The sequence below is a fragment of the Saccopteryx leptura genome, chromosome 6 (assembly GCF_036850995.1).
Source record: "Saccopteryx leptura isolate mSacLep1 chromosome 6, mSacLep1_pri_phased_curated, whole genome shotgun sequence".
Taxonomy (NCBI): Eukaryota; Metazoa; Chordata; class Mammalia; order Chiroptera; family Emballonuridae; genus Saccopteryx; species Saccopteryx leptura.
The window spans coordinates 113729908-113753571 of NC_089508.1; the positions used below are offsets into that span (position 1 = coordinate 113729908).

A 23664-nucleotide genomic window follows, 5' to 3' on the forward strand; every position below is an offset into this window, starting at 1 on the left:
AGCGAATATGACAGCTCAAACCAGTTACCACTAATGCAGCCATCAGCTGTCATAGAAACAGGCCATAGAATAGAGGAGGAGCCCTTTTTCTATTTAATTCATAGACTATTTCTTCAAATAGTTCCTGAAAAGTATGTGCTATACAATGCATTGTTAGTCCAATAATAACTCATAGGTTCCAAAAGTTTTATTTAGAGTTTAACACAATGTATTATTTGTTTGGTCTTGAACACCTTGTAATCCCTCCCTCTTGAGGGTTAATGTGCAAAATTAGAATGCAATCACATCACAAAGAAACGTGTTCTGTAGTGGCTTTGCCTTTTGGCACATGGTTGTCTGATGCACAAGGAACCAGCACCAACAAGCAAGAAGAACTGATCCACACAGTTCCTAAAGAGAAAATAGATGGATTCTCTATTTTCCCCGCCACAATGGTTCATCCACACAGTGAGAAAATTCCAGAAAGTTCAACTCTTTTAAATGGCACAAAGGCGTAAATGCTTTCCCACTACTCTCACGTTATTGAATCTTGAAGTAATAGTCCTGAAGCTTTAGATCTCAGAGGACACAAAAATCTAACTTGTTCTGTATATATAAAAGAAGCTCCAATAGTGGCTTTGGAAAAAATGCCACAGGAACACTTAGCATTACTTAAGGATGAAAAAAGCAAAAGAAAATAGAGCAAGAGTGACAGTGAGAAACTAAGGCTCCAATGAAAATCCCACAGTACAAAATGAGGCTAACATGCCCAGAGTAAAAGAAGCACACATGTTGAAAAACCATACAATTCAGGTGAAAGTAAAATATATATGGTGTATGCTTTATGTTTTCAATAAAATACATAAAAATATGAACTTTATGAAATAATAAAAGGTAAGAATGATACAACAATGGCCCAAAAGGAAGAAAGAACAAGATAAATGACTAAAATTAAGGGAGCTTGATAATTACAGAAAAGAAAATAACATCATATATAATTCAAAAACCAAATAAAAATGATGTTAGAAACAGAAGAAAACAACCTGACCAGGCAGTGGCATAGTGGATAGAGCATTGAACTGTGTTGCCAGGTTGAGCACGGGCTCATCCAGCTTGAGTGCGGGCTCACCAGCTTGAGCGTGGGGTTGCTGGCTTGAATGTGGGATCATAAACATGACCCCATGGTCACTGGCTTGAGCCCAAAGGTCACTGGCTTGAAGCCCAAGGTCACTGGTGTGAACCCAAGGTTGCTGGCTTGAGCAAGGGGTTACTAGCTCTGCTGTAGCTCCTAGTTGAGGCACATATGAGAAAGCAATCAATGAACAACAAAGAAGCTGCAACAAAGAATTGATGCTTCTCATCTCTCCCTTCCTGACTATCCCCATCTCTCCCTCTCTATGTCTCTCTCACAAAACAAAACAAAATTAAACAGAAACAGAATCTACACGTGGAAAATATAATCAGTACTGTGGAGGACATTATTTCTTACATTTAGGGGGAAAAAGGTAGAAAATAATAGATTCTGAAGCAAAAAAGTAGCAACCAATATAGAAAGATAAATCAAAAAAGAGATTAGAGAATGTTGTTTATAAATAAACATGCATTATTTTCAAATAGAATAATAACAACTTGAATCAATCATAAGAGAGTAATAGTTCACTACCAAGTAAAATTTATCCATGTAATATCGTCATAGTTCAACATTAAGAAATGTATCTATTGCATCAATACAGAGAAAATCTTGAAAACTAGTAATTAAACATGGTCAAGACTATGTATGAGATGTAATTGTTATATACTTTAACTCATTTTAATTTTTACAAAAAGCTTATAGTAGTTACTGTTATCATCACTTACCTAATGAGGAAGTTGAGACAAATAGATTAAGAAACTCAACCAGGGTCATCAGCCAGTAAGTGGCAGCTGTAATGTGAAGAATGAAATTTTCTTTGTTGTTTAAAAAATGGGTATCCATTTATGTATTTGTGCATAGTATGAATATGTGTGGTCTTATGTATAAATAATTAGACAAAATTGTACTTAAAATCTGAAAGATAGACTACTTTATGCCATATAACTGTGCAGTTGTAGATATACATTAAAAAAAAACAACAACAAAGGAACACACACCAAAATATTAAAGAGACCACCTCTGAGGGATCAACTTAATGGTGATTTTTTATATGACCTATTCTGCTTTTCAGTATTTATGTGCAATATGCATATTAAAATATACAATATGTAAGTCATCTCTATAAAATACAGATAAACATAATAACATGATTATCTATGAAAGTTATCAAAATGAGGGTATCAGAAGCCATACAATAGGTAAGCTCTACTGTCATAAACAAGTATTAATCTGGTTAACATATATTAAGTAACTGTTTTCAGTTAGAAAAGAAGCAGGTCAAAACTGACATGTATGATAAAACAGGAATGAGGAGATCTCCATAAGAGTCCAGTTCTCTGCCTGAGGACAATTTCCTGGCCCTGGCACAAGACTTTGAAATTTGAGCAGAACGTGGAGATCCCATTGAGTCAGGAGGCAGAGGTCAGAGTACTGGGCAGCTAAAGTAGTTAGAATCCATGAGTGTGGTTAACAGAAAAAAGAAGGTTTGCAGGGTTGATGCTAGAAGTCTGTATGGGGTTCTCCATGAGTCTTTGCCTGAAGGAGTCTGTTCTCATATAAAGACTAGAAAAACCAAATGCTTAAAATATAACAACATAGCAGCTTATGGAGTTGACAGTATAACAGAGCTGGGAGGTCAAACAGTCCTGGGAGAAGAGCATTAGGAGATATTGAAGTTTAAGACATTTTAGTAGAGACCTCATGAATGCTCTTGGTAACATGAAGAAAACTAGGAGATCCTTTTGTAGCAATTAGAACTATGCCCTGGAGCACTGTTCTTTATCGGGGATAACAGTACGTACTTCACAGGATTCTTGAGAGGATTCATTGTTTTATCAAAAGTGTTCAACACAGATAGCATTATTATCATCATCACTACTATTATTAATATGAGCAGGACATGAAACTGTCAAAAGAGGTGTATCAAATCCTGAGACAAAGCTATTTTTTTCTTTTAATTTCAAATTATTCTTTTAGAAGACAAATGAGACTTGGATGAAGTAAGCTGAAAAAGAGACGCTAACTGATATTATGAGACAATACAATTAGATTGAAATGAGTTAAGTTAGTACATGACTACATGCTATAGTAGTTTATAGCAGTTTCCTATTGCCAGTGAAACAAAGATGTTACCACATACCTTGTAGCTTAAAACTACATGATTTAAATTTTTTAAATTTATTTTACAGTTCCAGAAGACAGAAATCTAAACTGAGTATAATGAGGCTAAAACAATTGTGCTGCTGGGCTGGCTCCCCTTCCTAGCTTCTTGAGACTGCTTTTATTCAGGTTGTGGGTCCTCTCTCCCCTTCAGATGCAGCTGCAGAGAATCTTCTCTTGGTTTCACAAGACCTGTTCTCCTTTACCCCTCCCCCTTCTGCCTTCATCTTAAAATGATATATGTGATTACACTTAAGACTCACACAGATGGTCTAGAATAAGTGCCCCATCCAAGGGCCTCCCTTAATCATACTGGCAAAACCTTTTTGTTATAAATTCACTCTCACAGGTTCTAGGGATTAGGACTATCAGCTTGGGAGGCCTGCCATACATGCCAAAGGTTACAAGAGCAAGATTAGAAACAAGAGGGGAAGAGAGGAGGAGACTCTAGAATATTTGGCAAAATGTCATTTTTTGGAAGTGTTTGGTGAAAGGGAAACACATCTGATGCAGAAAAGAAATATGCAAACTAAATCTTATTGTTATTTTTAGGTGTTTTAAATGTTTATCTACGTCTGAAAGGGCAAACAACGATGGAGAATCCACTGTGGTCCTCCAGTGGGAATAAAGGACAACGATGGAACGAGGCTCATGTTAACATCTACCCAATCACTTCCTTTCAGGTAAGAAAGCAGTCCTTCTTGCAAGGAAAGTGCTCTTTGCACATGAGCACAGGGTGGAAGGCAGACCAGCCAACATTAGAATACAAACATTCAGAAACTCGAGGATATAATCATCACAAATATCAGGGTTCTCTTTAGTTGTAAAAGCTGTTTTATAAAGAGAAAATGTCCTTTTCCTGTATTGATTAACATCTACAAAGCAATATGTTTGAATAATACTGTATCAAACGATCAGCCTAAAGAAAATGTAATCTGTTCTTATAAAATCAACTTGTGTAGTGTTCCCTGAAGACAAATATAAAATAGGTTTGGTTCTTATAATAATGAAAGCTGGATAATCAAACCTCAGTTAATCTGTTTGAATCTTACATGATGCAATTTTATATACTTTAGCAAAATGTGTATTTTTTGAGGTAATATTTTTTAGTAATTTATCACCAAACTTGATAAAGAAAACTTGAACAGTTATTTTTCTTTGTTGTTACATAGAAAAGAAGGGTTAGATTTAATTGAAAGTTAGCTGAAAATATATAATAAAAATTTCAATGCCTATAATAATGGCCGTGATGTCTAGAAACAATATTTTATAAATCTATTCCAGTGGAAAAAATAATATACTTTTAGTGATTTTGAAATACACACACACACACACACACACACACACACACACACACTCACACACACTCAGGTTAAGTTTCTTTCCTACTGGTGATTTTGGATAAAGTTCATGGCATACACAATAAAGGTATGGAAAAATCTGACAGCTCCAATTATGCTTTTTTTCTCTCTTTGGTCTAATATCTTTTTCCTGTAATCTAATCTATAAAATTCTAATGGCTTTAATTTAGAAGTTGCACTTCTAAATCTAACCGGGATGATAAAAATACATACAGGTGTTCACGTTGGTAAAGAAAAATGGAGTAAGACTAGCTTATTGTCTACAAACACATAAAAACTACTGAAATCACAAACCCTGGAAGTCATTTTGTTTCTATGAAGGAGAACACAATTGTGAAAATTGAATCTATAGTGATATGTCATTAAACCAATTTAAACCGGGAAAGCAGAACTCCAAATCATTACTGATAAAAGTAACCTTAATATTGAAATGTGCATACCTATATAAGCACCAAAGATTCCTTCCTTCTAAAAAGATGATCTTTTTCTAGAAATACATTTGCTCCCTACATGACTACTTGGCCAACATAAAATTATTAAAACAAATATGTAAACAGTAAGTTAAGAGAATAATTATATTAATATTTCCTTCAAGGCAATCCTTTATTGATGTAGACCTCATCAGGACAATCATTTCTTGTCATTGATAACAGTTCAATAAATCCTGATTGTGCCACGTGTGTGCCAAATACATTGCTAAGCACTGAGACTGAAAAAGTATTATTTACCCTAGACTCATGGAAATGCATACAAATCTAAACACATGCCTCACTTGCTGTAATAATTGAAGTAACAGGGATGTGTACAAGGTTCCATTAGCCTGCCTAACAAAACTAACTGTGGAGAGGAGTCCAGAAAAACTGGACTGCAAAGCAGAGAAAGGGCTGGTATTACTATTGATGCCGAGTTCAGAGTGAGCACAGACATCTAGGTCGTATGCCACAGAATTGTCCAGAGAGACAGAGATGTTTATCTGAAATTTGGTTCCCTAAAATAAATCAAGGGCTAGTAGCAAGATGAAGTTAAGGAGACTATGGAGCTTGAGCTATAGGGAGGCACTGAAAGATTGCACTCATGCTACATCACTTGGGTTGTTGTATAGAAGACTGGTTCAAGGAGGTAAAATTAAGTTGGCAAACCAGCTAGGACACTGTGTAGAAGATGCTGAAGGGAAAAATTGGGCAAGTGGTTTAAAGAAAAAATGGATGATTTTAAGATTTTATTTAGGGGTAAAAACAAGCAGAACACTTTTATGTTGTGGGAAGTAGCCATGAATGATTAAGAGCTTTCTAACAAGGGGGTCTTGTGGAATGCTTGTACTACATATTAACTTTAATGACAAGAAAGAGGAAAGATATAGCTTCAGAGATGAATATGGTTACTCCTTTCTTGGACATGTTAATGTAAAATGCCTGCGGAATACCCTTTTAAAGATGTGCAAAAGATATCTACATTTAACTGCAGCATTATGGACACACATATTTATGAGTCAACAGTTGTATGTGTTCCCTAAAACTGAGAGTGGCTGATATTCCCAAGGAAAAGTGTAGGTAAATGAACTGTGATTAAAGGTTAGAATCATGCCAAACTCTGGAAGAGTAATTTGATACTGGAGCATTTTGTAGAGTTAAAAGGAAGATCTAAGAAAGGTTGGTGCCCACAGAATTTAAAAACAGTGGTACTCAAATTGGAAAATGGGTCAAGTGTAGTGGACTGGTCATTAAAGAGTGTTTACTCTCGAAAATTTGTGTAAAATGGTGAAGAATTTAGGGAAAACCACCACCTTAACTAAATTATTCATTATTCAGAATTAATAAAATGACTTATAGGCAGATATTAAATGATATGATTAATATAATAGTTATTTTAGTCTATAACTTTTCATATTAGAAAAGGTATAGATTATATTGTATTTTTGCAAGTGAATGAATTCTTTTTAGGATGTTGCAACAGGGAGAACACTGCTGGGAATGCCCGTCAATACTAGCAATGGAAGGGGCTTCTTAGGACGAAGGGAGGCAAGCAGCAGAAGGCCAGTTCTTTTTCATGTTGGGATCTTATAGAAAGGAATTGCTTTTCTTTGTGATTTGATCGTTTTTAGTCCATTTTATCCTGTTCCCAGAATTGATGATCAAAATAGGAATTTCAAGATGTGAGTTAGTCTTTTGTTACCAGGAAGCATGTGGTCAGTGTAAATTCTGAGCAAAACATTTTACTGCTTACAGCAAATAAGTTTTCCACAGCTTCTGCAATGTACATATTAAATTCACAAAAAGAGATTTACAAGAATGTTCAAAGCAGATGTTCAAGAATGTTCAAATGAATAAAGCTTTATTCACAATGGGTCAGACATTGGAGAACTTCACGGTAATCAGCGTTTCTCATTTCAACCCAGAAATCAGACTGGGTTTGCATAGTTGGTGCCCTAACAAGTCATTTTTTCTGGTGCTGTATTTTCCTTTTTGTAGATCCCTATTTCCATCTGGTATCAATTTTATTTTGCCTGAAGGACTTTATTTGACAGTACTGTAGTGTGGATTTGCTATCCGTAAATTCTTTTCACCTTTTGTACTTGGGAAAAGTCTGTATCAACTTTAATTATGAAAGGCATTTCCTCTGAGTGTTTTATTCTAGTGTTTCCTTTTGTAACTTTCAGGATACTGTTTTGCTGCTTTTGTTTGCATTGTTTCTAAGGATAAGCTTGCTGACACTCTTATATTGATATTTAGTATTCTGTATGAAGTCTGACTTTTCTATGGTTGCTAAAAGATTTTATTAATTTTGAGCAAATTGACTATGATGTGCTTTTGTATCGTTTTCTTTGTTTTTAATGTACGTGGGGTTCATTGTCTTTTTTGGATTTGTGAGCTTATAATTTTTATAAATGTGAGAATTTTCTTAGGTTTCTTAAATATTTTTGCCTCCCCCCCCCTTTTTTTATGAAGGCTCCAATTACGCATATAACAAGGCCCCTGGAAGGTGTTACACAGATCATTAATGCTTTTACATTTTTATTTTTTTTTCTCTTGGTGTTTATTTTGGATAGTTTTTATTTTGTCTTCACATTCACTAATTATTTCATTTGAATGTCTAATCTGGGCCCTGGTTGGTTACCTCAGTGGTAGAGCATGGCCTGGTGTGTGGATGTCCTGGGTTTGATTCCCAGTCAGGGCACACAGGAGAAGTGCCCATCTGCTTCTCCACCCCAACCCTCTTGCCCCTCTCTCTCTCTCTCTCTTTCTCTCTCTCTCCTTCTCTCTTTCTTCCCCTCCTACAGTCACAGCTTGATTGGAGCAAGTTGGCCCTAGGCACTGAGGATGGCTTCCATGACCTCCACCTCAGGTGCTAAGAAGAGCTCAGTTGCTGAACAATGGAGCAAACTCCAGATGGGCAGAGCATCACCCCTAGTGGACTTGCCGGATGCATCCCAGTGGGGTGCATGTGGGAATCTCTCTCTGCATCCCCTCCTCTCAGTGAATTAAAAAAAAAGAAAAAAGAAAGAAAGAAATGTCTAATCTGCCCTCAATACTTTTTAGTGTATTTTTTATCTCGGCCATTATAATTTTCATCCCTATAAACTCAATTTGAGTCTTTAAAAAATATTTCCCATGTCTTTAGGTAATGTTTTGAACATATGAAATAAAATGATAATTGTTTTAATGTTATTGTTTGCTAATGCTAACATCTATTCAGTTCTTGGTTAGTTTTAATTGGTTTGTTTTGTTTTTTTCCTGCTTGTTTGCAGGTCTGGTGGTCTGTTGGACACTGTGAACTTTATCTTGCTAAGTGCTGGATACTTGTGAATTTCTGTAAATATTCTTGAGCTTGTTTGGGGAGGTGGTTGTTAATTCAGAACAGGTTTACCATTGTTGACCTTGCTTTGGAGATTTGTGAGGTGACTTGTTGTTTTTACTTCTGGGTATATATCCGAAAAAACCCAAAACATAAATTCAAAAGAATATATGCGCCCTCTATTAGCTACAGTGTTATTTACAATAGCTAAGTTTTGGTAGCAACTCAAGTGCCAATCACCAAACCACTGGATAAAAAAGATATAGTACACATATATATTAGAATATTACTTAGCCATAAAAAGAATGAAATCTTACCATTTGTGACAGTATATGGATGGACCTAGAGGGTGTCACACTAAATAAAATGACTCAGTACAGAAAGACAAATACCATAAGATTTCAATTAAGTTTGGAACCTAAATAACAATATAAACAAACAAACAAAACAAAAACAGACTCATAAATACAAAGAAGAGAGGGGGTTGAGAGACTGGGTGAAAAAAGTGAAGAAATTAAGAAATATAAACTGATAGTTAAAAAATAGGGAAGTAAAGTACAGCATACAAAATTAGAGTCAATTATATTGTAACAATTATGTGTGATGCCAGGTGGGTACTAGAAATGTCTGGGGAATACTCAGTAAAGTATGACTGTTTAATCACTGCACTATACACCTGCGACTAATACAAAAGGATATTGGGTGTAAACTGTAATAGAAAAAAGAAAACAAACAAACAAAAATTTGTTAAGTGAGATCAGAGCAGTGTTTGGCATAGGGCTAACTATTTCTCACAATGAGCAAATCTGAGTACTCTAAACCAACGGTTCTCAACCTGTGGGTCGTGACCCCGGTGGGGTCGCAACCCACAGGTTGAGAACCGCTGCTCTAAACAATGAAACCTAGATTATGAGGTTTCTCAAGTCCTGCATGAGCTGGGTACTTTTACCTTAAATGCATCCCTCTGTTTTTCTCCCAAGCCTCGGGTAGTTCCCTCACATTAATGTCCTGATCAGCATTTCTCTGAATACAGGAGGGGGCCCCTCTGCAGATCTCTCTTTCTGTGCTAGGATTCTACCCTGCATGCTTCCTAGGTGCCTTAGACACCTCTGAGCCCCATTTCCTCAGCTCAGATCTTCTACCAGACTCCACCTTTGTTCCGCTTACAATATGATCTATAAATTCTGTATAGGGCAGTAGTAGGGCTGTTTGATTCCCATCTCTCAGGGATCACTGTTCTTTGTTACCTGATGTTTTTATTGTCCTTCACATCATCATTTCATTAATTTTGTCCAGTTATTTTCTATGAGAGAATAGAACTGGTTCCTGGTACTCTTTCTTGGCTTGAAAATAAAAAAGTAAAGATTTGAATCAGTGTATTTCTAAGCTATTTAAATTAGCAGTGGGAAATAAAGATAAATAAAATCATTGTTTGGATATGTATGTTCTTTTATTTCCTAATATTTTTCTAGGTCATTTGGCCAAGGACTTTCTTTTATTTCATAAATCTTGATTGTTGAAGAAAACATGAAACACAGTTATATCACCCTTTCTGTTTGGTTTGTTTGCTTTTGTTTTGTTTTGGAGTTTCTTGCTTAGAACTTTTTTCAAACTATTTTTTTTACTCAAAAAAAATGTTTATAACCTATCAAGCCTTTCAAAAATACTTGTTTTAGTATATAATGCCCAGGAAAATACGGTAACAGTTATAGGGGATATATTACCATGTAAATTTAGTTGTGAAAAGTTTCAAAATTATTCAAATGTATGCTTGTGAGACTTTCAGAAGTCTTTAATTCAAGTGGAAACAGTATCTCTTACTCTTTGAATTCTAAATGAGATATAAGTGATTTTGAGCTTCTAATTTAATAGCACTTGTGGTTTTCATTTTTTGGAGTTGCATGCTTTTAAATTAGCTTGGTCCATAAACCCTTTTAAAAAACAACCACTCACAAAGTCTTTTGAGTATGTCCAATTAGTTTGCTTAGCTGAAAATAAAATTATTCTGTAGTCTGATTCAGGGCAAATCGAACATTTTTTGTGCTGAAATTTCTTTTGTGGCTTTTTTTTTTAATAATTCATTTAGCATGATCAGTGTGTGGAATGAAAATATATTTTGCTGGATTTGGAAGAATTCAGGCACACTTTCCAACAAGAGTAAAATTAATATAGTGTTAGTATTAGAATGTCACATCATTTATACACCAAGACAAATATTTAATCATTCTTTTTAGTCCCTTCTTTCATAGTGTATTCCAAATGTTTTCTAGAGACATTGTGAGACATAAAATACTGGTACAGCCTTTCCACTTTCTTACTCATAGGTGAAAGTAATTCTGGAGAACTTTTATTCTTATATCCTCATTTCAAATTTTTGAAATGTTTTTGAAACAAGGTTTGAGATAATTTGTCTTAAACCACACTAATAATTAACATTAAATAGAGTTTTAAAAAGATTATTATGCTCCTGGCCCTGGCCAGTTGGCTCAACGGTAGAGCATCAACCTGGTGTGTGGAAGTCCCAGGTTCAATTTCTAGCCAGGACACACAGGAGAAGTGCCCATCTGCTTCTCCGCCCTTCCCCCCTCTCTTTCCTCTCTGCCTCTCTCTTCCCCTCCCACACCCAAGGCTCCATTGTAGCCAAGTTGGCCCTGGTGCTAAGGACAGCCCATGGCCTTCACCTCAGGCACTAGAATGGCTCCCTCTGTAACAGAGCAATGCCACAGATGGGCAGAGCATCGCCCCCTAGTGGACATGCTGGGTAGATCCCTGTTGGGCACATGCGGGAGTCTATCTGAGTGCGTCCCCGGTTCTAACTTCTGAATAATACAAAAAAAAAAAAAAAAAAAGAGAGAGAAGATTATTGTGCTCCTATTATAACACATTGTGTTTATCTAATTAGGCTTAATATATTTAATCTGGAAAATATTGTGCTCCCAAGCAGACATCACATACTATGTAAATACATTATCTGGCTTTCTATGCCAAATTCCATGGCAATTTTATAAACGTGATGATGGCTCTGGAAGCAACCACTGAAAACATTTTCCAATTGCAGTTCACAGCGCAATCTATTTCTTCTGTCTGTGCCAACAATTAAACTCCCATGGTATTATTTCAGATTAGAAGCTTTGACAACTAATTAACATTTAGACAGTAAGCTGAACTGGCAGAGTCTTCTAAAGTTAAGCTCACAGCTCATAGTCATGTAGCTTCCCCTGGGAAGATGCTAAGGCTACCCACCTGGTTTATACCGTAACATTGCCTCTCTTCAAATTTCCTTTGTAATTGTTACAGCTAGCTCATGATTTGCTGGCCCAGTAAAAAGCATAAAAAGTATTATTATTAATGTTCATTTACATTTAATCAATATTTTCAACAGTGTTTGTGTCCTGAAGTTCCTCCACCGGTTGTATACTTTCAAACTTCACTCTTAGACTTGTGTTTGCCTTATTAATAATGATCAGAAGTCAGGCGTCTCTCCTTGGAAAGAAATATAGATATTTATAGAAGGTAACACTAATGCAAAGCCAGATTATCAGAGGTACATTGTATTTTTTGAAACCCCAAACTACTGACCCCCATCTACTTTTACTCATGAATACTGCAAGTAGCTCTTCTTTTCTTACTAAGAAATTGTCTGAATACAAGCTTTGACAGCATCATTTATATCTTTCTCTGTATTGACATCTGTATCTATATATATTCCTCAAATCATTATAATGTATATAAGAAACTGTCCATGTATCAAAATAATTGTGGGTGGTATAATTCTAATACAGAGTGTGTATATATGTATACTTAATTTTCACTTGAATTTACAAACCAAGAGTTAACTTTCTGACTATGCAGCATTTCAGGCATATTGAATTAGCTGACTTGTATACACACACTTGTGAAAAGCTTAAAATTTTAAACTTGTCATTTCAGTGAAGAAAACCACTTTAAATAATATCAACATGATTGTATATGAAGAATAGTCATACACATATGATTGTTTGCACAATTTGAACCCTGTTTTAGGAGATCTAAGCATATTGTCTCCCCAAGTTTTGATATTAGTAATTCCTTCCTCATGGCAATTAAACTGAATGCATTTGGAAGTATGGAAAAGGAAAGAGACATAGTTTTATCTCTGTAACATAAGAATAGTCAGAATCATGATGATACTTTATAAAAGGATGACATAATTTAACCTATTCAAGTAGAGAACAATTCGATTTCTTTTTCATTGAATATAGGTCACATCTGCCAAGTTCAGATACATCATATTATAATTAATTGCTATAGTTGCTCATTTTTATATTTGAGAAAAAGATGTTTGTCACCCAGGATTTATTTTTATAAACACTTGAAGTTTGGTCATAGGACATTCTTAAATTTCATATGCATTTTATTTTCTTTATCTACCTCATAGTCATAACAATATATATTTTTAAAGTATCTCTTAAAGTCTTAGTATAGAAGTCATTTATAAACTTATTAGAATCTACAAAATTTTGCTATAATAATTTAAAGGTATAATTATAGTCAGAATTCAGGGCATAGCAGAACAATGCAATAAATATTTCTTTGTGAAAGTCAAGACAAGTTAAACACAATCTGTATCTTCTGAATAACAACACTCCTGTGGAAATTAACAGGAAACAAACTCAGGACTTTTTTCTTGCTGCTCAAACAGGACCCTGCGGAAGACTACAGTATTTTTCTGGGCCTATTGGCTTAGATTTCCTGTCACCAGAAGATTACAAATAGACTGTAAAAACACTGATTATAATTGAACAAAGAGTTTGATCATCAGATATTATTTTTATTATGTTAGTAACAACTACTACTAATTCCCTGATTTACTGCCACACAATTTATGAAACACCTGCTATGCTTATACAGAAAGTGATCATCTTGCTTTATACGGTGACAAACTGTATAACCATAGTTGTACAGATAAATGTAAATAATAGATTTACAAGTCAGCCAACTTTTATTACTATAACAATTCATTCAGGATCACCGATGGATGCCGTATTCATACAAGAGAATGTTCTAGATATGGGCAGTCCTCTGAAACTTTGACTTTTGCTGATTTTTATTTTTGCTTTTCAGCCAACTATGCTCTTATAGTCAATATATTGCCAACAGGCAGGTAGGATGCCTATTAAATTACACCTGTCAGTCAACTCAGGTGTTTACTATGAAAGGCTCCCCAACATAAAATAAAATATTACCATTATTTTATCTTGACTCATATCTCCAGGCAAAAAGAACTTACTGAGAATAATAATGTACTTTATTTTTTAATTTTTATTTTAATTTTTATTCTTTTTCTTCTTTTCCAAGTGAGATTAGGGGAGATAGAGAGACAGATCCCTTCATGTGCTCTGACTAGGATCCACCCAGGGCTGATGCTCTGCTCATCTGGGGCCGTGCACATAACTGAGCTATTTTTAGTGCCTGAGGCAGAGGCTGCATGGAGCCATTCTCAGTGCCTGGGCTGATATATTTGAACAAATGGAGCCATGGTACAGGAGGGGAAGGTGGGGAAGAGAAAGGGGAAGAGAAACAGATGGTCACCTCTCATTTGTACCCTGACCAAGAATTGAACCTGGGACGTTCACATGCTGGGCAGATGCTCTACTGCTGAGCCAACTGGCCAGGGCTGCTAATTATGTACTTTAAGTAAGAAAAGCTGTGGTTAATTTTACTATCTACTCACCTCTGCATAGCTAAGATGGCAAGCCCATGTATTGCCAAACTTGTTTCTCCAGCATCCCTTCCAATATTATAACTTCAGCTTCTGTTTAAATTTTCTGTGAGCAGATGCAGCACATTCTAACATACCCTTCTTAGACTTTTCCCCAGCATTTCACTCTGTATGCAACTCAAATCCCCTTATCTTGACCATGGCTACATTGAAAACCCTGCATTCTACTGTGTAAGCAGCATCTAGTCCTTTTCTGTTCTCTCTCCATCTTTTAAAACGGAAACTCTTGGTGACTCAGGAGATTTCTTTTTTACTATACCAAATTTTCCTGAATAAAACATTCTTATTCCTATTTCTTTCCAGTTTTAAAACTTGAGTGCCAAGCAGAAATCTACACTATTCTATTCAGTTCACTCCCTTAAAATACTTGCATAAAAGAAAAATTTGCAACGACAGCACTTCAGTCACATTCAATAAACTATTAGCCTTGTTGCAAAAATGGAAATGTTTGATTGTATGAAATAAGACTCAACTCAACACAAATCTGAGTTCTGATGTTCTGCAAGATTACATTATATTCATGTGTTATCTTCAGGGGAGAAGACTCAGCATTCCATAACTAAGACTATGAAGGGGATGGGGATAACCACTGGTTTATTCTAATACTGATTTTTTACTAAGTAAGTGGTATTTTTCAAAAAAATAATTATACCCAAAAGACTTAAAAATACACAGACAAAAGACAGTGTCTTCTCACAGATAGAGGGGTGGTAGGGGCAGTGTTTAATGACCTTAAAGAGCCATAAGGTCTAAATAAATATGAATAAAAATGTTTGAAATATATTCATGTCAGCCTTATTCAGCTTTGCTAAAAATAATTTGCAGGTCTAAGCAATAACAATATGGCACTAGTTAAATATCTGTAAGATAGAATATTCTACAATCATTAAGATGACTTCTTTTACATATTTAGTGCTCTTAAATATTTATACTACTGGCATATTTTTTAAATCCTCACTTGTGATTTAAACAGAAATCTGTGGGATTTTAAGCACTTCCCACATACCTTCAAAAATACTACCCCAAGTCAAATATAAGTAATTAATTCCAGATAGCCAAAGTAATCCTTTATTGACAATTCTGAGAACTGAGAATTTGTATATTGACAACTTGGTTCAGAGGATTTTAACACTGATCTGCAATTTTATTGTGGCTTTAGTGATATAGGACATTTTGGATATTTTTGCAAGAAATAGCTTTAGACACTCTTTATTAATATATCTCAACATAAATAAGCAGGAAAACCTCTACAGAAATTTGATAATAAGAACTTCTCTGGCCTGACCTGTGGTGGCGCAGTAGATAAAGCGTCGACCTGGAAATGCTGAGGTTGCCGGTTTGAAACCCTGGGCTTGCTTGGTCAAGGCACATATGGGAGTTGATGCTTCCAGCTCCTCCCCCTGTCTCTCTCTTCTCTCTCTCTCTCTCTCTCTCTCTCTCTCTCCTCTCTAAAATGAATAAATAAAATAAAAATAATTAAAAAAAAAAAAGAACTTCTCAAGTTTTTTTTTCTCCATCAAGTTATGAACATTATTCTTACTCTTACAGATAATATTTAACTGGGGGACAAGAACTCAATACCAAAATTGGCAACTAATTCCTCTGCTAACTAATTAGTTTAATTGATGAAATCATAACAGCATATCAAAAACCAATGAATGGAAGGTTGCTCCTCAAAAGATGCCCAAATTCTCTAAAAATGTTGCTATTCATATAAATAATTTTTTTTTTTTTGTATTTCTCTGAAGCCGGAAACGGGGAGAGACAGACTCCCGCATGCGCCCGACCGGGATCCACGCGGCACGCCCACCAGGGGCGAAGCTCTGCCCACCAGGGGGCGATGCTCTGCCCCTCCCGAGCGTCGGTCTGCCACGACCAGAGCCACTCCAGCGCCTGGGGCAGAGGCCAAGGAGCCATCCCCAGCGCCCGGGCCAACTTTGCTCCAATGGAGCCTTGGCTGCGGGAGGGGAAGAGAGAGACAGAGAGGAAGGGGGGGGGGTGGAGAAGCAAATGGGTGCTTCTCCTATGTGCCCTGGCCGGGAATCGAACCCTGGTCCCCCGCACGCCAGGCCGACACTCTACCGCTGAGCCAACCAGCCAGAGCCTATAAATAAACTTTTATACTAAATTATGGCAATGAAATAAGGCTAGAAATTCTATAAAGTTGCACACCTCAGCTTAAAGTTAAGAAATTGCTCTTTATTAAGCTATTCTCTGTAAAAAATTCTCTAACATGTAAAAAATTTTTTCTGGGAATATAGTTATAAAATGCAATGTTGTCTTTCAGTATCAAAAGAATGAACAGTTTAGCTGGAAGGAATAAAGATTTATAGAAAAAAATCTGAGTTTTGTTTTTATAAAATGAAATAGTAATCACTAATAATAGTGTGATATATAACTGTCCTCATATTGTCATTGTATCCAGAATTTAGCAAAAAGGAGAGATGATTTTACTCATTTATTCTTTCAATGCTCGTGTATTAACCCTCAGTGCCAACCACTGTTCTAAATACTGGAAGTTCAAAGGACAGCTATTAAACACACCATTACATTTCAGGAATATGAAGAACCTATTCACTATATTTGCAGTGGATCAAACAATTTCATAGAGATGGTAAACCCTTGCTTTGGGCTTCAAAAAATATAATACTGTTGTAGAGAACATAGAAGTGATTCATGCTTTAAAATATTGATAGAAAACCAATGTTGTATGTTTAGAAAAATCTGGGGGAATCTTTTTTTTATTTTATTTTTTTTTAAGTTAAAAAAATTCCATTGAAAGAGAGAGAAGCAGCAACTTGTTATTCCATTTAGTTGTGCACTCATTGGTGCTTCTCCTGCATGCCCTGACCAGAGATGACCCGCAACCTTGAGTACCAGGACAATGCTCTATCCACTTAGCATCCCAGCCAGGGATTTGAGGGAGTCTTTTCAAAAGAAATGGCATTCAAACAAAAATTTTTTCCTTATCCTGGAAAATGAAACATAATAGGATTTATAATAGTATTAAGTGTAGTTCAATTTTAAAGTCAATGCAGAGATTGTGTTGTAAAAAACTTACACCACACAAGGCATATCCCATTATTAGTTTTATTAAGATATTTTGGTTTTTGTGCTATCTGGGCACATCCTGAAGCACAGAGATTGCTGATTCGATCCCCAGTCAGGGCACATGCAGAAAGAAGTTGATGTTTCCCTCTCTCTCTCTCTCTCTCTCTCTCTCTCTCTCTCTTTCTCCCTCCCTCCCTCCCTCTATTCCTCTCTCACTGAAGTCAATGCAATAAACATTTAAAAAAAGATAATTTGTTTTTTGTAAGAAATCTGAAGACCATCAAGTATATAAGATGTTTGATTTATTGACAAGTTTAGGTTTTGGTCCTAAATATCTCAGTAGAAATTCACCTGTAAATTAAAGCTCTACATTTAGATTTGTTTTGTTCATATTTATAGCTCATTTTTGAAGGTATTCGAGGTCCTGGCATAGAAGGTGACATTGCCATTGATGACGTATCAATTGCAGAAGGAGAATGTGCAAAACAAGACCTAACAACTAAGAGTAAGTGTCTCCTTGAATTGGTTTGATGAGATGTTAAAGTTAGGTAATTACTATCAGACTAATATATTCTAATTTAAAAAAGAAATATTTATTTTCAGTTTATTTAAAATTTTTTCTATATGGAATGCTAAAATTTTGAAGATAATTTAAAATAGAAATATTAAATTTTATTGTATGCTTCTTTGGCCTAAGATTAAATAATAGTAATTTTGATTTAGGTCTATGATTTTTAATGAAATTTTATATATTTTCAATTTATATGGTTAATTTTAGAAGTTTTACTTTTCTTAAAGTATTTGGCTAATCTGTATACTTAGCACACATTTATATAAACATAATTCTTTTTATTCCCCCAGGTTATGAAGATATTTCTTAGGTCACATTTTGATAAACACTTTAACACATTTAATATTATAATTAGTCTTAGCATATATATATATATATATATATATATATATATATATATATATAATATGTATTAAGGAATGAGTTAGCCCTATTTTTTTCTGATATAATTAATCTTCTACCTGCACCACAATCAACTGTTCAGTAATTTGGTTTCACTTTTACTCTGATTTGAATATTATGGTTTAATGATATTTTCAAATTTTGTTTTTCACCACAAATCCATTTTTATATGAAAGAGGTATAAACAAAAGGATAAATAATGCAAAAATTACAGAAATATGTATTAGACTCTTTCTTAAAATCCTCATCTTTATATTTTTCATTCGAATTTAAGAAATCTAAAATCATTCTTATTACACATTCTACCAGTGGAAGGGTTTTCATAGGACCATCTGGAAATTTTAATTTTGTGATCATATAAAGAGGTATCAATGACCCTAAATTTATTTTTAAAAATTCATCTATTATTCACATACAAAAGAAACATGCAAATCCATTTTGTATTAAGCCTAAAGCAAATCAGAGTCTTTGTTAATTGAGTATAATTAGTGACAAATTATGTCAGTCTGGTTGTTTGTTGTCACATTTGTACAACTACCCAGTGATTACTTTCTCATATGAACTGAATTGATTCCATTTCTAAACATTGGAAAAAGACTAAGATTGTATATAACACTGAGCTATTTTACTCCTAGTTTTACCTTCTTGTCATTATACTTAGCATTTGAAGTGATACATTTAGTAAAAATTTCAGCCTGTGTCTAATTTTGCTTTATAAAACTAATAGCTGTACTCAAATGAAGTAGGTTTATCAAATGCACAGAGAAGCATGCTTTCTCCTTGGTGGGAATGGGATTTCTTTGGAATTTCATAATGTGAATCAGTGACAATAATATATATATTTTTAATCAAGTGAGAGGCAGGGAGGTGGAGAGACAGACTCCTGAATGCACCCTGACTGGGATCCACCTGGCAACCCCTGTCTGGGGCTGATGATCTGCCCATCTGAAGCTGCTGCTCTGTTGCTTAGCAACCAAACTATTTTAGAGCCTGAGCCGAGGCCATGGGCTATCCATCCTCAGCGCCAGGGGCCAACTTGCTCATTTGAGCCATGGTTTCAGGAGGGGAAGAGAGAGGGTGGAGAGAGGGGAAGAAGCAGATGGTCAATTCTCCTGTTTGCCCTGGCTGGAATCAAACATGGGACTTCCACACACTGGGCCAATGCTAACCTCTGAGCCAACTGGCAGGGCCAACAGTAACATATTAACAGAAGATAGTTACCATCTTATACAGGAAATTTACATTTTTATAATCACTGAAAACTATTTTAAATTAAATTCAACAAGGAGAAATAAAACATTTCAAATGAGGATAACAAGTGAGCATAATTTATTCCTGAAAGAAGAGAGAAGTGGTAAGCACAGACACAGTGAAATAACAATGAAAAGCCTTAGGGACTTCATTATTACCCAATAGAATGTTTTCCTACACTACCAAATCCAGAGAAAGGTGTGGCTGTTTTAAGTGAGATACAGCTATAAGAATTAAAGTTATTTTTATTTAATCTCTATAAATCGGGGGAAACAAGTAATCCTAATTAAACAAAATAGTCTCTTTGGTATGAGGAAGTATTGTATTACATTTGTGTTTATTAATAATATATTAAATTCATTTTGATAAATATTAAACTAATGTAATTTATAAGTACAAAACAGTTTGGAGGCCAAAAACCTTTTGTAACTGTTCAGGCTCTAAACCCTGCCCAGGCAGTAAATGTTACTAGGCCCACACCAGCAAAAGCTCTTATTTTCAAAACTCAGTTCTCCTAGGTGAGAGCCATTTTGTAACTTAACCCAGGTTCATAAATTATGTTTATTTTATCAAATGCCTAAGCATATATTCAAGTTATAATTCTTTCACTTGTCTTGGAAATGCAGATGATAAATAAAGCAAAGTAAAAAAAAAAAGATTTTCAAAAATGTTTTCCATATACAAACATCGTTTTATTAGTTCATCTAAATTGTACTGGTTGTTACATGGAATACTTATTTTTTGTTTGGTTGTTTCTTGGCATCTGTTTTCCTTGTCTTTAGATTCCGTTGATGGTGCTGTTGGAATTTTAGTTCATCTATGGCTTTTTCCAGTTATTGTCCTCATCTCTATCCTAAGTCCTCGGAGGTGACCTTTTCCTGGCAGAGGCTATCATAGGTTCACCAGGCGCTGGCAAGAAGAGTCTTTGTGAATGAACATTAAAAAACAAACTACCAAAGATTCCTCCACTGACTACTGACTCAAAAATAAGATAATTAAACAAAAAGTTTCTAAGCACTGGGGATAAAAAGACATTATGGAAGTATAACTTATTCCAAATTACATGTAAAAGATAGTCTTGACCCGAGTAGAGAAGAGACCTTCAGGTGCCTTTGTGGCTACAAAGATTACAGCGTCATCTGGTCATCTGGTTGAACTCTGGAAAAGAAAAAAAAAAGCTATAGAAATTCTTGTCAAAGCACAAAGTCATGGCTGGTTTTGTTTCAAATGAATACTTTGCTTGTTACCATGGAAACCTAATGGCCTGCCAACAAAAACCTCACTGTAAACAGGGTATGTGAAGAGCTGGCATTTAGTTTCTTTTGGAGAAAGTTTTTATGTAGAGAATTCAATAAATGTAGGCCCTTTTACGTTTAGTTGTTACCTTTCCCTGAAAAGAACCCGAACTCAGAATTATTTAAAACATTCCTCCTCCCCACCCTAGCGTTACCATTTTGGGTTTTCTCCTCCCATGGCTAAGCTAGACAACAGTATGCTGTCTCTTTTTGCATGCACTTCTATCCAGGATAGTAACCTGGGCTTACATAACACACAGGCTTTTTGGAGTTTGCTTGCGGCCACTTGAACACCCAAGCTAAGTCATCTATTCCAACGAAGAAAACCAAACCACCATCTTTTATAAATTGCCATGGAAACTAAGTGCCTTCAATGAAACAAGCCTGAATAATTTTCAACTCAGAAGCTTGCACTGCTAAGAGTGGTTTGTATAAAACTATTTTGTAAACAAACTACAGAGCCTAAATGTGCAAATTACTGGCAAGACAACAGAGCCGCTTCTGAAGAAGAAAGGACCGCTGCTGCGTAAGCCCATGCAGACCAGATATTTGTTGTTTGACCAGATAGCCATGGCCTTTCGGCTTATTGTCCACTAGAAATAACTTCCATCGAGACCAGACATGGGAGAAACACTTCTTTTCTTCCAGGTTTTTAAATGGGTCAACCAGAGCAAAAGGTTAAGGTAATACTCAGCGCAGAAGCTGGTAAAACACAGAGTGATTTTTTGTACTCTAGCCTCCATTTGAAATGAAATTGGCCCTAGCTTTAGAGGGAACAAGACAATGTTTGTGATCAGTGCATACAAACTCTACAGCAGAACTGGGCCTGAAAAATCTGGCTTTACTCTAAACAATGAGGGGAATATGCCTCTGCCCTTTAGTCAGACTCTGTGCAAATTGTGAAATATTATTTTATTATTTTACAAAGATAAGAAAAACACTTTTACAAAAAAAAAAAAACCTGTAAAAATGATTTTGAGCTACCTGAGGACAAATCATACCTTTAACCAGCCAGTTTTCCAATGCATTGTAAAATTCCACTTAACCCTGTTGGTTATGAAAATTTGAAGGTCTTTTTCCTTAAATTATCTCAGCTTTTAACTTCATTTAAAAAGACTTTTGTCTAAAGAAGAATATTATTACTATTATTATATGTTATTTCAACACCCCAGGATTAAAAAAAACTGATTATGCAAGTAATTGGGATATAAGTATTAAATTATAACATTTGCAAATATTAATAAAAAAGCACAACAAAATGTAGTGGAAAAATGACACAGCTTGATTTTTTTTATTCTGTAGAAATGTTTGTGCAAATTCAGTAATTCAACTTAAAAGATAATTTTACAGCTATGTTCAATAAAGCCTCTTTCCAGGTAAGGTATGAAAAGCAGTATGTGTGTTTGTTGAGCAATGTTCACTTATCACCAAAGTGAGAATAGCTATACAATTTATCTGTTATGTTACTATGGGATGAATCTTCAGTGCTTTACAGACTTTAATGTCTACAGCAAGGCATTTTCATAAGAACTCCCTGATGCACTCTCCCATATTTGAAATATGTGTAAAAAATGACAAATTTTTGAAAGTATATATACGAAACAAATATGAACTTGGAATTTAATGTTTATTTTCATAGTTAAAGAGGGGACCAGTCTGAATAACACTGTAATGATAAAATTGAACTAAACCAAATCCTTTAAATTAAATAGATAAAAAAAGAAATTTCCTGACTTATTGAAACACATCAGGCATATTGAATTTTTTTTTTTTTTTTTGGAAAAGTACAGTCAACCGTTTATCACACCAAAGAGATCAACAATATTTGGGACACTTGGCTTAATATATATTAAATCTCCCTTAAGCTTGCCTTCCATTTTGGGTGGTAACTGTCCACTTTTCTCCACTAACTCATATTAGTGGATCACCTTTTTATTTGATTTTCTGCACACTCATGGCTAGTAATATTAATAAAAAGATTTTAGATTTAAACAGAGGCTTAATTTATTGCTGCCTTCTTTTCTTGAACTTTGATTCAATTTGAGTAAGGATTTTTCAGAAAATTAAATTCAAAATATTTGGATATAAGCATGTCCTTTCCAGGAAAACAAGTCTCATTCTTTCCTAAGTAACCCTACACAGAGTAATTGATGTAAGCGGAAGTTTCAATCCTACTAGGAAAGATTAATAAGGTACTAAGATCTTCTGTTACCTTTCACACAGTAAGAATACACAACACTTCAGAAGTTCATAAGAACTGGCTGGTAGTTCAAAAATCAATTTTGATTAAATTTCTAAGAAATTGCTGATGAACAAAAGGTAATCAAAAGAACTGCAAAGCGGTCATATTTATTGGTACGGTAATGAATTAACAAGTGGGCTTTGGGTCATTGATGTAAACCAACAAACTTAGAATTAGAATCAATGTTTTTCATTCCAGACCAAATGTTTAATTGCTTTAATTGAAAGTCAATAGATAAAAATGTAGGAAATTTTTAAGAATTGGGATAAATGAAACAAATGTAAATTGTGTTAAATAGCCTCTTTAATATTAGTGGTAATAATGACAATATATCTTTTTACCAACTGCCTTCCTTTTCCTAATATTTTTTATGTTTATTATGAGTTGAACTCCCTAACATATCCCCCTTTTCTTTTTAATAACATATTTTAAGTATAATTGATGTCAATATATATTTCCTTCTTTTATAGAAGGAATCGGGCAATGGAGATTTTAATTTTCCAGGGGACAGATTATACTATGTAATCTCCTACTGCCAGTAATCAAATCCTGATTAATTAAAATCATTACTTAGTTTCAAAAGTTCAAAGATGCTGGTTTCTCCACAATTTAACATCTCTGCAATTGGGCCTATTTTAATTACAATTGGTGGCATTTCTTTGTAGTG

The 23664-nt window shown here is 34.9% G+C and overlaps 1 protein-coding gene across 1 annotated transcript in view; it reads left to right on the forward strand.

Annotated features, from left to right (window-relative positions):
• Window positions 1-22969, forward strand: part of MDGA2 (MAM domain containing glycosylphosphatidylinositol anchor 2) — a 1032651-nt gene extending 1009682 nt beyond the window's left edge. The window contains exons 15-17 of the mRNA XM_066342601.1: window positions 3824-3954; window positions 17636-17741; window positions 20243-22969. Coding sequence (XP_066198698.1) covers window positions 3824-3954; window positions 17636-17741; window positions 20243-20331 — 326 coding nt within the window. The 3' untranslated portion in view covers window positions 20332-22969. The remainder of the gene's footprint in view (window positions 1-3823; window positions 3955-17635; window positions 17742-20242) is intronic.
• Window positions 22970-23664: the final 695 nt, after the last annotated feature.